Source organism: Piliocolobus tephrosceles, chromosome 3 (genome assembly GCF_002776525.5).
Source record: "Piliocolobus tephrosceles isolate RC106 chromosome 3, ASM277652v3, whole genome shotgun sequence".
NCBI lineage: Eukaryota > Metazoa > Chordata > Mammalia > Primates > Cercopithecidae > Piliocolobus > Piliocolobus tephrosceles.
In genome coordinates, this window is record NC_045436.1 from 5,675,585 (window position 1) to 5,689,400 (window position 13,816).

General features: G+C 43.5%; 1 protein-coding gene across 1 annotated transcript in view; it reads left to right on the plus strand.

Moving 5' to 3' along the window:
* The window catches only part of ENPP6 (ectonucleotide pyrophosphatase/phosphodiesterase 6), a 127,483-nt gene that overhangs the window by 83,387 nt on the left and 30,280 nt on the right, over positions 1 to 13,816 (plus strand). The window contains exon 3 of the mRNA XM_023220944.2: positions 5,283 to 5,394. Within this exon, the coding sequence (XP_023076712.1) occupies positions 5,283 to 5,394 (112 nt within the window). The remainder of the gene's footprint in view (positions 1 to 5,282; positions 5,395 to 13,816) is intronic.

Genomic DNA, 13,816 nt, shown 5'->3' on the forward strand with positions numbered 1-13,816 from the left:
CTCACCTAAATGAAAATGCATTCCTTGAAGTCTTGAAAAATGTAGAGTTTTCACTGTTGTTAATAACTAGCCTGTCAGTGAAGTTTTCATTTCCTCTTTACACCAAGTAACATAAAGGTTTCTTTTTAATATAGGCAGTTCGATTTATTGGTAGTTAAGTATCATGACTAATTCCTAATTTTATTATCCTTGATCAGATAGTATGCATTGTGGCCTACAAAATTTCTACTTTTTGGAAGTTACTGAGGTTTTCTTTTTGACCAGAATATGATCAGTTTTTTCAACAGTCATATTTGAAAAGAATGCACATTCTATGCTAATAAGACAAACTTTTCAGTATCTATTGAATCCAGCCTATTGATACTAACATTTGAATTCTCTATCTTTGTATTTATTCTTTATATCTTGAACTGTCATGAAAGTTTTCCACCAAGTTGCAATTTTGCACTTTATGTTTCCAAGATTTTTTGTGTGTGCAGGTTTTTATGATATATAAACAATCATACACATTCATAATTATGTATATTTATAGCTGTTTTAGGCTTTCAATGCCATAAGTTACTATAATACTATTGACAAATCTGATTTTTTAATTTACCTTTGGGTTTTTTTTTTTTTTTTTTTTTTTTCTTTTTTTTTTTTTTTTTTTTTTTTTTTTTTTGCGACAGAGTCTCGCTCTATCGCCCAGGCTGGAGTGCAGTGGCCGGATCTCGGCTCACTGCAAGCTCCGCCTCCTGGGTTTATGCCATTCTCCTGCCTCAGCCTCCCGAGTAGCTGGGACTACAGGCGCCCGCCACCTCGCCCGGCTAGTTTTTTGTATTTTTTAGTAGAGACGGGGTTTCACGGTGTTAGCCAGGATGGTCTCGATCTCCTGACCTCGTGATCCGCCCGTCTCGGCCTCCCAAAGTGCTGGGATTACAGGCTTGAGCCACTGCGCCCGGCCTTGCCTATTCTTTTATATCTATTCTTTCGGTGTCATTTTATTTCAAATGTGCATTTTGTAAATAGTTTAAAGTTGGATTTTATTTCTTACATCATCTTGACATTCTTTAAAAATAGTTTAACCACCCAGGCATGGTGGCTCATGCCTTTAATTCTAGCAGTTTGAGAGGCCGAGGCAGGCACACCACTTGAGGTCAGGAGTCTGAGACCAGCCTGACCATCATGGTGAAACTTCGTGTCTACTAAAAATGCAAAAATTAGCCAGGCATGGTGGCAAATGCCTGTAATCCCAACTACTCAGGAGGTTGAGGTGGGAGAATTGCTTGAACCCGAGAGGTGGAAGTTGTAGTGAGCCGAGATCATGCCACCGCACTCCAGCTTGAGTGATAGAGTGAGACTCCACCTCAAAAAAAAAAGTAGAGTTTAATCTATTCCCAATAATTCTGAAATTAATGTATTTGGTTTTCTCTTTTTTTGTTCATTCAGTATTAATGCTTCTTGGTTGCTTCCTTTTATTCACTTTTATGTGCTTTGATATTTGATCAATTTTTAATGTTTTTTTCCTTGATGACTCGAAAGCTATGCATACAACTGTTCTGTATGTTCAAATCTTTTAAATCAATATCTAGAATGAAACATTGTATATTGACCATCCCTTTCCTTCATCGACAATGAAAATGTTTTCTCTTCCTTCCCTGGCACTCTCTCCCAATTTTTGTTGACATAATTTGGAACTTTAGACCCAAATTATTACATTAAAAATGCTAAGTATACACCTTATTCTTCTGTAAAATATTTTCACATAACTACCTTAATAGTTATCACTTAGGCTTAGCGATTTTTTAAAATTTATTTTGATACGGAGTTTCGCTCTCGTTGCCCAGGCTGGAGTGCAATGGCACAATCTCAGCTAACTGCAACCTCCACTCCCTGGGTTCAAGGGATTCTCCTGCCTCAGCCTCCCAAGTAGCTGGGAATACAGGCACGCAGTACTACACCTGGCTACTTTTATATTTTTAATAGAGGCAGGGTTTCACCTCATTGGCCAGGCCAGTCTCAAACTCATGACCTCGGGGGGTCTTGCTTTTTTATTCAGTCTGACCCACCTCTGCCTTTTAAATAATAAATTTAGTCCATTTATATTTGATGTAATTATTGATATGGTAGAGTTAAAAACTCTCATCTTCATACTGTTTTTTTATTTGTCTTAACTGTTTTTGTTCCTTTGTTTCTCCTTTCCTGTCTTTTTCTCACTGATGGAGTACTTTTAGAATTCTATCAATCATATCTTCTTTATTAATCTTAGATTTTGTTGTGTTTTTTTCCTAATGGTTATTCTAGACATTTCAACACACATCTATAACTTATTTATGTCTACTTTAAAATAATATTACTTCACAAATGACATGAGAGTTTTAAAATTTTATTATATAATGCCATTTGTCCACATACGCACTTTTTATATTCTTATTGTTATGTTTTACTTTTACATATGCTGTAAAGTCCATAATATATTGTTACTGATTTTGCTTTAGTCAATAATCTTTTTTAAAAATGTATTTTGTTTAACCTTTCTCACTGACAATTGTGCCATCTATGGATCTGATTCTGTTGATTATTTTTTCTCTTAATTATGGGGCACGTTTTACTGTTTTTAACATGTTTCATGATTTTTTATTGTATGTTGGACATTGTGTGAGAAAGAACAATAGAGATAATATGGTAAATAATATTTTCCCCAGAAAGACCCTATTTCTTCCTATTTCATTCCTCTAGGGTGGCATCCAAAGCAATCTAATTTGTAGTTGAGCTGGCTCTGGGCTTTCTTGAAGATTTAGTTAGATTCATTTTCCCACCAGTGTCACAGGTGAGAAATGATAAGCATGATCACTTTAGCAAGTCTTGCCATTTGTCCAGTGCTTTACATGGAGAATTCATGCTGCCAACTTCCTGGGTCACTGAGGAATTCTTTTTCTTTCCAGCATTATCTACAGCTTTCTGCAAGTTGGAAGATCCCTTTCCACTCTGATGTATGTCCTTAGTCTTTGATGAACTGTTGCTTTGCACTCAGTGAAGAGTTTGTGTACTTTAGGGGAATTTCTCTCGATTCTCCTATCCTACCTTTAGCCTAGGTAGCCACTGTAGGCTGCTGCCATGATGTTTGGTTAAATTAAAATTAATTATAGTTTTTGAAAATAAAGAATTCCATAGCACTGTAACAACAGCTCTACTTTGACACATCCTGCCTCTACCTGTACTATAGAATTTTACATGTAATTAATCAATAAAAATAGTTTGTATTCTACTTTAACCTGAGGCAAGGGTAAATTTCTCAAGTGAACTGTATTACTATGCCAGTGTTACATCCAGATTCATTTTATTTATATAGAAGTATTAAGAGAACATCTGTTTGATAACATTAACAGACATATTTATTATTGCTCATACCAAAAACATTTACAGTTTTATATTACGTGCAAACACCAAAAAAGAATGCCATTTCTTTCATCTTCAAAACCATGATCATACCTGCATTACTTACAATTTACATACAGATGTGTCAGAGATGCTAGAAGCAGACACCTGGTCACATTGTACATGTCTGTTAAACTTTTAAAGGGTAGGTGATATCTTATTTGCCTTGGGGTTTCTGGCACTGAGCACAAGGCAGATACAGAAAAAATAGCTTGGAAAGAGCAATAACAATTCACAAATCACCTTCAACAATAAAACACTGGTATCTAAAGTGATATAGTCATTCAAGATTCCACTGACATTTCTTACTCTAATGAATATTTTCCTGGAAGTCCTGAGCAGTATTTATTTCTGGATCACCCAGCCTATTTTTTCCTCTCAAAAAACATGTTTTGGAAAAGGAAGCTTCATGCCTTCTAGTTCTGTCCCAGTTATTGTAGGGGCCCTTGCTCGCCCTGAACCCAACATATCAAGCAGAAAGCACTAGGGTCTCCCACGACACACCCAGGTCTTGCTATACTATGCCACAGGAAGGGATGCTTTCTGGAGGCTGCCCTATCGTCTTTTAAATCGGCTGTAACCAGCTGGCAGGTGTTTCCAGGGGTGGGGTTGATGTGCTTCCTGACAGAGACTCCTTCCTCCTTTCCTCCTGCACTCCCTCTTTGTCCCACTTTTACTTACCTCACCTTGTATATCATTTTCCCTGGGCTACAAGAAAGAGCAGCATCTGGTCTCCTGGCATCATTGTCTGGCATTTTATGGTACTTATGGTTCTCTACACATACAGTATTGCTCAGAAATTCTCTGAACATTTGGTCAAGCTGCTGCCTTTGCCTGGAACGTCCTCCCAGCCCACCTGCATCCTATTGCCGTGGCTAAATCTACAAAACTGAGCCCAACATTGGGACCTGAGGAAGGCTTTCAGGAGGAAGTGATGCCTGAAGTCAGGGCCCTTCATCTGATTCCCACAACACCCAGGAATTATGCACCTTACTTCACATACTACGCTGCTTTCCTGTGTCCCTTCCCACTAGACTAAACTCTGGGATGCTCCCGGAAGGAGATCTTACCTGATCCATTTCTGTTTCCACTGTGTCTGAACATAGTGACTAGGTCATAGTAAGTGCCCAATAAATATTTACCTAACTAGCGGAAACCGAGATGGGCACATCGCTCTCCTGTTCTATGTTCTCCTAATATGGATGGGTGTCTCCTCTGCAGAGCAACTACTTCTACTTGTCCAGGAGTCTGGGGCAGAAAAGCTGAGTCTGTTCACGTCGGAATGAGTTTGATTCTTTCACTCTGTTTTGGGCGAGGCAAGGATGTGGCTCAGACCTCCTGCTTGAACTCACTGATTTTTATCTTGCCAATTTGATAGAGTACCTCTAAGTCCAGTTAGCTTTTGTATAATGCCACAGGATAGTGAAATATTTATTTTATAATCTTCTGACTAATCAGATACTTCCTAATACTTGATTCTAAAAAAGGCAAAGGTACACTAGAAGACTTTCATGAAACACTTAGATTCATGAAAAATCTATTGAAGAAACTTTCAGTTGAGGTATTTGTATATATTGATTAATTGTGTTTTGTTTCAAATTGGGAAAGATAGTTGTTGTCTAATTTTTGCCGATCTCTGACATGGGACACCAGTGTTGCATAGGAGTGACATTTGAGAACCTCTGCTCCAGTTATGCAAAATTGCAGTTGAATACACCACCTATTAGCAATAAGTTATTTTAGTTCATAAAAATACACATTTTTATTTTTTATTTTGACTAATGGTGTTTGCTTCCTGAAATAGGCTCATAACTTGACCTTGCTTATGGAAGAGAGTAACTATTTGCCATCTTTTTCCTTCTCAGGCTGTGAGGTTGAGATTCTGGGTGTCAGACCCACCTACTGCCTAGAATATAAAAATGTCCCAACGGATATCAATTTTGCCAATGCAGTCAGCGATGCTCTTGACTCCTTCAAGTAAGTGTCCCAAACACACCATTTTCTTCCTTGTTTCCAGGACTGATCATGGATTCTAAAGTGAATTAAGAGGGCTTGGTGGTGGTGAAATCATGTCTCAGAGAGTTGGCGAGCCTCTTGTGTGGTGACTGCTAGCTGCTAGTAGGGAGTAACTGCGAGCAAGTGATTTTGGGCAGGGGCAATCTCTGGAAATGTTGAATTGAGAGCAGGAAAATCCCTAAGGGTTTGAACCTCCTTTTTGATGTTGTTAAACAATGGAGAAACAATATAAATGGCATCATTTCCCTAAGCATGATTCAGTGACCAATTGTGTCTCTGAAGGTACTAATAAGTATTTGGCAAAAAGGAAGGATACGTGGTCAAATAAGTGTGGGAAAATTGCCTACCCTACCCCATTCTTGGAAATGTACAAAACTCATGGGTATATTAGAACACAGAATCTGTTTTTTCCCTCCCACATGGAACCATGACACACAATTGGAAAAATGTAGGAATTAGTAATGCTGTCTTGTATAGCACACAAAAGACTGTCAAGAAAACTGATCAAGACAGTTCAGGACAAAGCCTCAAGTCAGTCTCAGAAATCTCTGGAAGCAGAAATCAAGGTGGGAGCCCAAGTGGGAGTCTGCATTAAGTAGAGATTGGCAACCGAGAGGCTATGGATGTTGGGGGCTCTTGAGTTTCCAGGAGCGGGCTTGAGGTCCCTGTGGCCACTGAATGGGTTTCCTGGGTGCGTCAGGCAGAAGACCTGCCATAATCAGAGCAAAGAGACTGGGGACGGGACCTTCATTCCCGCCAAGAAAAGGAGCCTGGTTTCAAACAGGGCATATCCGAGAACCAACTTACCCAGGACACAGTGTACAGAGCACTAGCACGAGCCACATGAAATGGCCTGTCACGAAGACCGCCTCAGATCCAGAGCTGACCTATCATGGATTTTCTTCTTGCCATGCCCCTCCCACACCATGGCGAACAGCAGCCACCCCCACAGAGCAGTGAAAGCAGAAAACGGCACCCTGCCTTCACTGCTTCTTAGAATGATTCCACTTCCATGAAATCTATCAAGAGGGTCCAGGGAGGTGGGGGCACATAAAGGTTCATGCTCTCATTGACAAGTCGGAGAGAAAACAGGTTTAAAATACATCGAAATGGAGAAGTACTTGCACGTGAGTGCTGGAGAACCACACAAGGATGAGCTGGATATTGCACTGCAGTCTACTTTTGTGCGAGTGAAGCAGAATAGCACAGCACGTGCAGCAGATGAGCGGGGCTGGCACTTGGACATTGCTCTGTGTCTAACCAATGCTGTTTCCAACATATCCAGAATGCCAGCCATCCCTACAGCCCATGGCTGTGCCAAATATGAAAATTTGGATTAGAGTTGCCATACAAACACCTCCAAATAACCCAACAGTCTGGCAATGTCATCCTTTTTGCATTCATTTTATCGTAACGGCCGACGGATTGTCACTTTGTACCACCCGGTGATTCACAGGGGGATGAGCACAGATCGCACAGCCATGAGAATCCCAGGTTGGCACTGGCCTACTAGCTGGCCAGTCTAAGCAGACTTCCCTGTCCTGAGAGACACCAGCATGTGGCGGGGAATAAGTGCTGGGCTCTGTTTCCTCTAGAGAAGCTATGGAAATGCATCCTTACCTTGGAGAACATTTAGGAACAGCGAAGGTTTTGGTGGTGGTGGTGGCAGTGGTGGTGATGGTGGGGTATGAGTGTGTGTCTACCATAGGTATTAGGTTCCACTAGGATGAAAAGGCTATGAAGAACCAGAAGCCCAGAAAAGTGTCCCCAGCTAGACCTCCACCTAATGTGCCCTGGCATTACCATACTGCCCAGCTCCACATATTTATATTGCGTTCTATGTAGATGGCCTTGAGCTCCATGGGTTGGCATTCACATGGTTTGCAATAAGAATGATACCCCTGAAGCAGTGAAGGCCTGGGTTGGATGGAAACCAGGCCAGTGTGCTTGTCTCATGGGATCTTCATATTGCCAAAGTTAACAGGGCCACCAGAAACAGCCCCTTTGGGTAGTAGGTGGAAAGATGGAGACCCACTATCTCTAAAGCTAGGCAGCTCTTGACATGAGAGAAAGAAAAGAATAATAATAGGCTGGATGATACTACCTGTGGAAGACAGTGAGATGACTTGGGCTTCCCCTGAAGACACAGGGAGCCCCTCCTTCAGCCAACCTGAGTGTTATTATTAGAACATGTCTCGTTACCTTCTTACAAAGAAGAATAAAGGCCTGAAAGTTGTGGGTGAACATTTTTCTTTGAAAGAAATCTAATCTTTGTCCCTTTCAGGAATGAGGTGAGTGAGGAAGTTGTCCAGTCTAGAACAGTCTAGACCAGTTAAGAGCACTTTGCCCGTAATAGCTTGTCCATGCAATCATGTGGCTCAAAGGAATCATTAAGTCCCTTGGTATGTGTGTCTAGCAAAGATGTAGGATTATTGATCTGTCCATCAGAGACCCCTAAAAGAGGAGTGTGTCCAGAACGCCACAGCTCACCTCTTGACTTCTCTTTAGCTCTACTGCAAATTCCTAACTACAATTTGAGGAGCACTTGGAGTTTTCATGTATGAGTGTCCAAACACATACTCACATTTCTCCAAGTCACTACAAGACTCACAGAGTGTCTTTTTTTAATCCACTTTGCTATTAGCTTGAGAGACAGAGAGAATGGAACCCAGGATAGATGGGCTTTGACAGAAAGCTGGAGAGGCTGTTAAGATCCTGAACATAGAGGTCTGCCCAGGGACATTTCAGCAGAGGATCCAGGTCAGCCTGCGGTAGGAAGGATAATCCCTCGTCCAAGTTTGATCCAGGCACTGCCTTCCAGTGTTCATAACGCATTACTGACCCCAGACATATCCTTGTGTAATGCTACCTTTGAACTTGGACAATTTCTAGAATAGGGAAAAGGAGGAGGGAAGGGAATTGGTGCTTTAACAGCAATCGGCTAGTATTGTGTCAATGGGCTTTATTTCCAGCAACCCACTTGGTGCTCATGTCCACGGTATCATGTGGGCATTGCTCTCCCCGCCTTACAAAAGAGGTCACTGGCTCTCTGAAGGTTAAATACTTCTCCTTGGACCTCACAAGCCAGCCAGTGGTGGAGCCAGAGCCCAGCTCTTTCCACAGCGGCTTAGGGCCTAGTCTCTGGAGGCCCGCCTTGGGGACGCAGTGACTAAGAACTACTCTAGGGTCAGCTCCTCAGTCCTTCACCCTGGTCTCTGCCAGCTCACACTTCTAAGACACCCTGAAATTGAGACAGTGACAGAGATTCCAGATGTGGCCCTTTGCAAGTCTCCTCTTTGGGGCCATCCTAAAGCCTGGGGTTCTGCAGCCTGCTCAGGCGTCATGTGTCTACAGCCTGCAGCCCAGGCAGTGGAGCCGTGTGCCTCCCTTCACACATGGCGCTCTGCAGGCAGCGCCCCCTAACACACGGCCCTTTACCCTGGCTGAAAAGGAAACAGGGTTTGTGATCTGCATGACTTACTCCCATCCTCCAGGAAGTCCTATTTGCAGGATATTCGTGGTTCCGTGGGCAGGAAAGGGTGCATGGTGCTAAAGCTGAAATAAGCCTTGAATGGCTCATGGGGTGGGTGGAGGAGGGCAGGGGGCAGTCACAGTGGGCTGGGCAACTGCTTCCAGGCTTGTATAGCAGACTCACTGTGCAGCCTCACAAAAGTGTCAGTCAGGAAACAACTGGGCTGCAGGAACAGTGGGCACAGCCATAGGCTGTGTGTAGATATAATCCTTTGTAAAGCTCCAGGCTACTGCAGACAGCTCAAAAGGATTGCCTTCAGGATCCCAGAGCCTCAGTGGTGCCTGTACTAATGAAGGAATGGATGACACAACTCTTTCCACAGGCCACCAGGAAGCCAGCTCCCCTGTCCTGGCCTGGTCCCTCCTCCTTGTGGGAAGGAGAAGCTGGAATCCCACAGGGAAGAAGGAGCTGGAATCAGGCTGGGGCTAGGAGACTGGCTCCTCCTCCCTGCTCAGCCACATACTCAGGAAAAGCGATCTAGGGCCACCTGGAGGGAAGAGAGAAATGGGAGGCATTTCTTTCCCCTCCCCTCCCTTTCACTATGTGCCAAGTGCTTTATACACATCAGCTTGTTTAATACACCATGTTACCCTTTGAGTAGTGTATCAGTTCATTCTCGTGCTGCTAATAGAGACATACCTAAGACTGGGTAATTTATAAAGAAAAGAGATTTAATTGATTCGCAGTTCTACAGGGCTGAGGAGGCCTCAGGAAACTTACAATCATGGCAGAAGGGAAAGCAGACACATCCTTCTTCACATGGCAGCAACAAGGAGAAGTGCCAAGCAAAAGGGGGAAAGCCCTTTACAAAACCATCAGATCTCATGAGAACTCACTCACGATCATGAGAATAGCAGCATGAGGGTAACCACCCCTATGCTCCAATCTTCTCCCACTGGATCCCTCCCACCACACATGGGGACTATGGGAGCTACAGTTCAAGATGAGATTTGGGTGGGGACACAGCCAAACCTATCAAGTAGGTTTTTCAGATGGGGAAATGGAGGCTTGGAGATAATCTTGCCATTCATCTGAGGCCTCGAGGTTAGTTCAAAGAGAAGCCAGAGTTTGATCCCAGATTTGTCTGGTTCCAATGACCCTGTCAAAAGAGAATTTTCAAAATTAAGACTTGTTATGGGCTCAGTACATCTGGGTATGAGGAATATGCCAAGGTTCAATGTAGTTTCTTGCTGAGGGGAATCAGGAGCATGACAAAGCTGCTTATAAGGAGAAAATGAGACACACACACACACATCAAGAAACAGAAGGATGGAGAATGATGAGGGATAATTGTTGTTTGATGCAGATATGCCTGATAATATGGAGGATAATCAAACCATAATGTTAGAGCTGCTTTCTCCATCAGACAAAATAATTTTCATCTTATCAGTTTCCTACAAGTTAACAGGTAGGTTTCTAGAGTCTGAACTCCAATCAGTAGTTCAATCTGGTGACTCAAGCAAGCTTATTAGACAGTGCTCACCATGGCACTGAAAAGACAGGCAATCATACTGTAGGCTTTATTTATAAGTTTTGGATCATTTTTCTTAACAGTCACCCACTTTAGTAAGAAAAATGGAAAGAATATTAAGAACTTTTTACATAGCAAAGAAATCGGGACAGGTGATGGGAGACTCAGGTGTCCCTGAAACACCAGGGCTAGGAACCCCTTGCAGCTCTCAGGTAACAGGGCTGGGGCCACATGTCCTTCTGGAATGGTTCCTGGACCTTAGGGCTGTCAATGGCCAGTAGTAGATGGGCAGGCATGACTACTCGTCACTCCTCACCCAACCAATTCATTGCAAATCAGTTGACCTGGGATGGAAACAAGATCCGTGTGGAAAACATCTGGCAAGCAAGCACCTGTCAGCTAAACTAGACAGACAAGAAGTCTCAGCCCTTGAAGACATAGGGTCTAATGAGTCAATGAAATGTCAAGGTGTAATCCTTTCACAAAAGACAAGTGTATAATCCCTGAATCATGAGCATCCCAAATCCAGGATTCCCAGCATCTGGGGTTGACAGCTTCCTGACCAAAAGCCATCAGGTAAAGTGTCATACATAATGGCTGATGTGGAGGTTTGTGAATACGGTAATAGCCTTAAAGAAACCAGGACAGTGAGTGCTGCACTAAGGTGTGGTATCTAACACGAAGAGACCTAGAATTAGTTCATTCATTAAACTTTAATGCAATGGTAAACTGTATTCATGAAAAGTCTTCACTGTAGTAAGTCACCACTGAATTTAATCGGGTTTTTCCCTACACGGAAGCCCACTCTGGAAGTGTGGACACCAAAACAGATGCCATACTGTGTGAACAGGCACATCTGAAACGCTAAACGTGCACGTACCTAAAGCAGTGAAATGCTGAGGCTTATCCAAAGGACAGAGTTTATGGAAGTTTCACTATGTTCAAAGATTGCGATGGCAGAAGTGCCATCAGCCTATCAGTCTAATGAACCTGGGCCTTGAAAGAGTTTTGGCACATGTGTGACAATGCTACTGTCTATTTTACCAACCATCTACACACTTGTGGGACCCTACAGTGACTTTTTATTCTCTGCTATCTATAGAGGCAGAAGGAGTTTGGATTAGTCACGCACACATTAGTGAGTATGAATAAGGATAATGCCATTCATGAGAAACACCTAAATAATAACCTAATCCAATCCACAATGTGGAGGAGGGTGGTAAAGGGTCTTTTTAACCAGGGAGCAGTTTGTTTTATTCTAAAAAGAAAAAAGAACATTCGACTAGCAATTTCGTTTAACTTGAAACCCATGTGTCCTCAAAACTGTGAATGAAGTTCACCTCAGAGCACCCGGGAGGGCATGTAAAGAATGTGCCTCTTGCAGGTTTGACTGTGATGAAGGAAGATGAAGGAAGATGCCAGGTGAACATTCTTAGGACTTGCTCCCAGTTGAGTGGATGCAGTGCGTGTGGATGTTCAAAGGCCCAGTTCGCTAGAGTTAGAAGTATCCTGACTTTGGAGATTTGATGGCTTGCATTTCTGGTTCTAGCTGTGTCTCAGAGGTCTGTGAGGCCTTAAGTGACATCTCGAACCCTCTTAGGCCTATTTCCTCATCTATGAAACCTGTAAGTGCTTTTCTATGAGGATACTTTTCACTGCAGTGACAGACGTGGGAGGCCTATTCAACCCACAGACAGAGCACTGAGCATGCAGAAAGGAAAGAGACTTGATGTCACTGTCACCCTCTCGCCTGTCTCACACCGAGCCTTCTAGGGGTTGGGAGGATTCTCGTAAGAGAATAAGATCCATTTCGAAAAGATCATGAAGACCAAGCAACCGACATCAAAAGACCATGTCGGTTGGCATGGGCAGGTTACTGAGCGCCTCCAGAGTACGCAGTGGTTGTGCTCTGGGGCTGGGAGTGAAGCTGCAGCAGGGTTTGAATCCCGCTCCATCTCTTACTAGCTGTGTGATGCCAGGAACTGTCTTGTACTCTGTTCAGGACATTCCTACCTTTCATGGCTGTTTGAAGTTTAAATAAGATCATGTGTGTAAAAGCTCTCAGTGTAGTGCCTGACCCATAGGAGCTGTCACGTACTGAGCACTGACTGTGATTATACAGTCACAGGGCAGTTAACAGTGCTCTTGCCGTGCGCCAAATGCCAGGCTAGAGCTCAGATACGATGGACAATGCATCCTGGCTCCCAAAGTGAACGAATCTCACAATTTAGACAGGAAAAGGACACATAAGTGGGCAATTACCGCACAGTATGAAAAGTCATGGCCCAGAAGTGAACCCAGGGTGCTATGGGAACACACACAGGGCTGCTCAGTCTAGCCGCAGGGCACCAGAGGAAGCTTCCTGGAAGAGGCAGTATCTCTCCAGGGACCTGAAGGGTGAGCAGGAGTGGTTTAATGGCGGACGGGCAGACCAAGCTCTCTGAGCCACCGTGGTGCTGTTTTCCATCCCCTGTGGACGGCAAGGTCCGAGGCCCTGCGGGCTCCAGGATACATTCTTTAATTCCTCGTGTTTTAAGTACTGGGGAGGCCATATCAGAGGAGGCCATGCTGCTTCATCTGGGTGCGCACATGTGTATGTTTAAAATCCGCCACGAGTATTAGTTATTAACCCGTGTAGACTCCAAGCAGGGAAATGAGCTTTAATTCCTTTTCCATTGCTGCGTCTTTTGTTAGTCACTGCTAACATCATCGTCATCATCACCATCACCATCGTCATCATCACCCTGATCCATTTCAGGTGCTTTGTGTGGAAGTTGTGGAAAAGCCAGCACTGGGGAGGGAGTCACAGTGGAAACACTGCGGAAAGGACAGAGAGAACATTCCACGTTATTCCTCCCCTCTTGTGGACTCTGCAAGCTTCCTACTCCAATTTAGATCGCTCGCTCCCAGTCCTTCTTAACCCAAGAATGAGGGTGAAACAGCTTGGATTTTTACCATCAATACTGTAGCCAAGAAGGGGAGTTTTGTCAGAATTGGGTCTTCCTGGGCTCCTAGAGGTATGGTCACTGCTGGAATTCACTTGATATCTACATTGGAGCTGACCCCTCACATGCCCCTATAGAACAAGTGTCCGAGGGAGGCCCACAGACGCCAGGCCCCAAACACTCTGTTTGCCTCCTGCAGAGTTGCTGTGGAAATGCCGTTCTTATCCTGGCCAACCAATTAGGCCCATGATGTAGTGCTTCATTTGGAGTCCAGCAATGACTGAACAGTAGTTATTTAAATAACAGCTTCCAGTGTTTCTGACCTGGTGACAGCAGGCAGCGAGGATGCAGCAATAACTATCCTTGGCCTGTTATCACATCTTCCCCCTCTCCAAGGCATGATGAGAAATCTTTTTTTTTTTTTTTTTTTTTTTT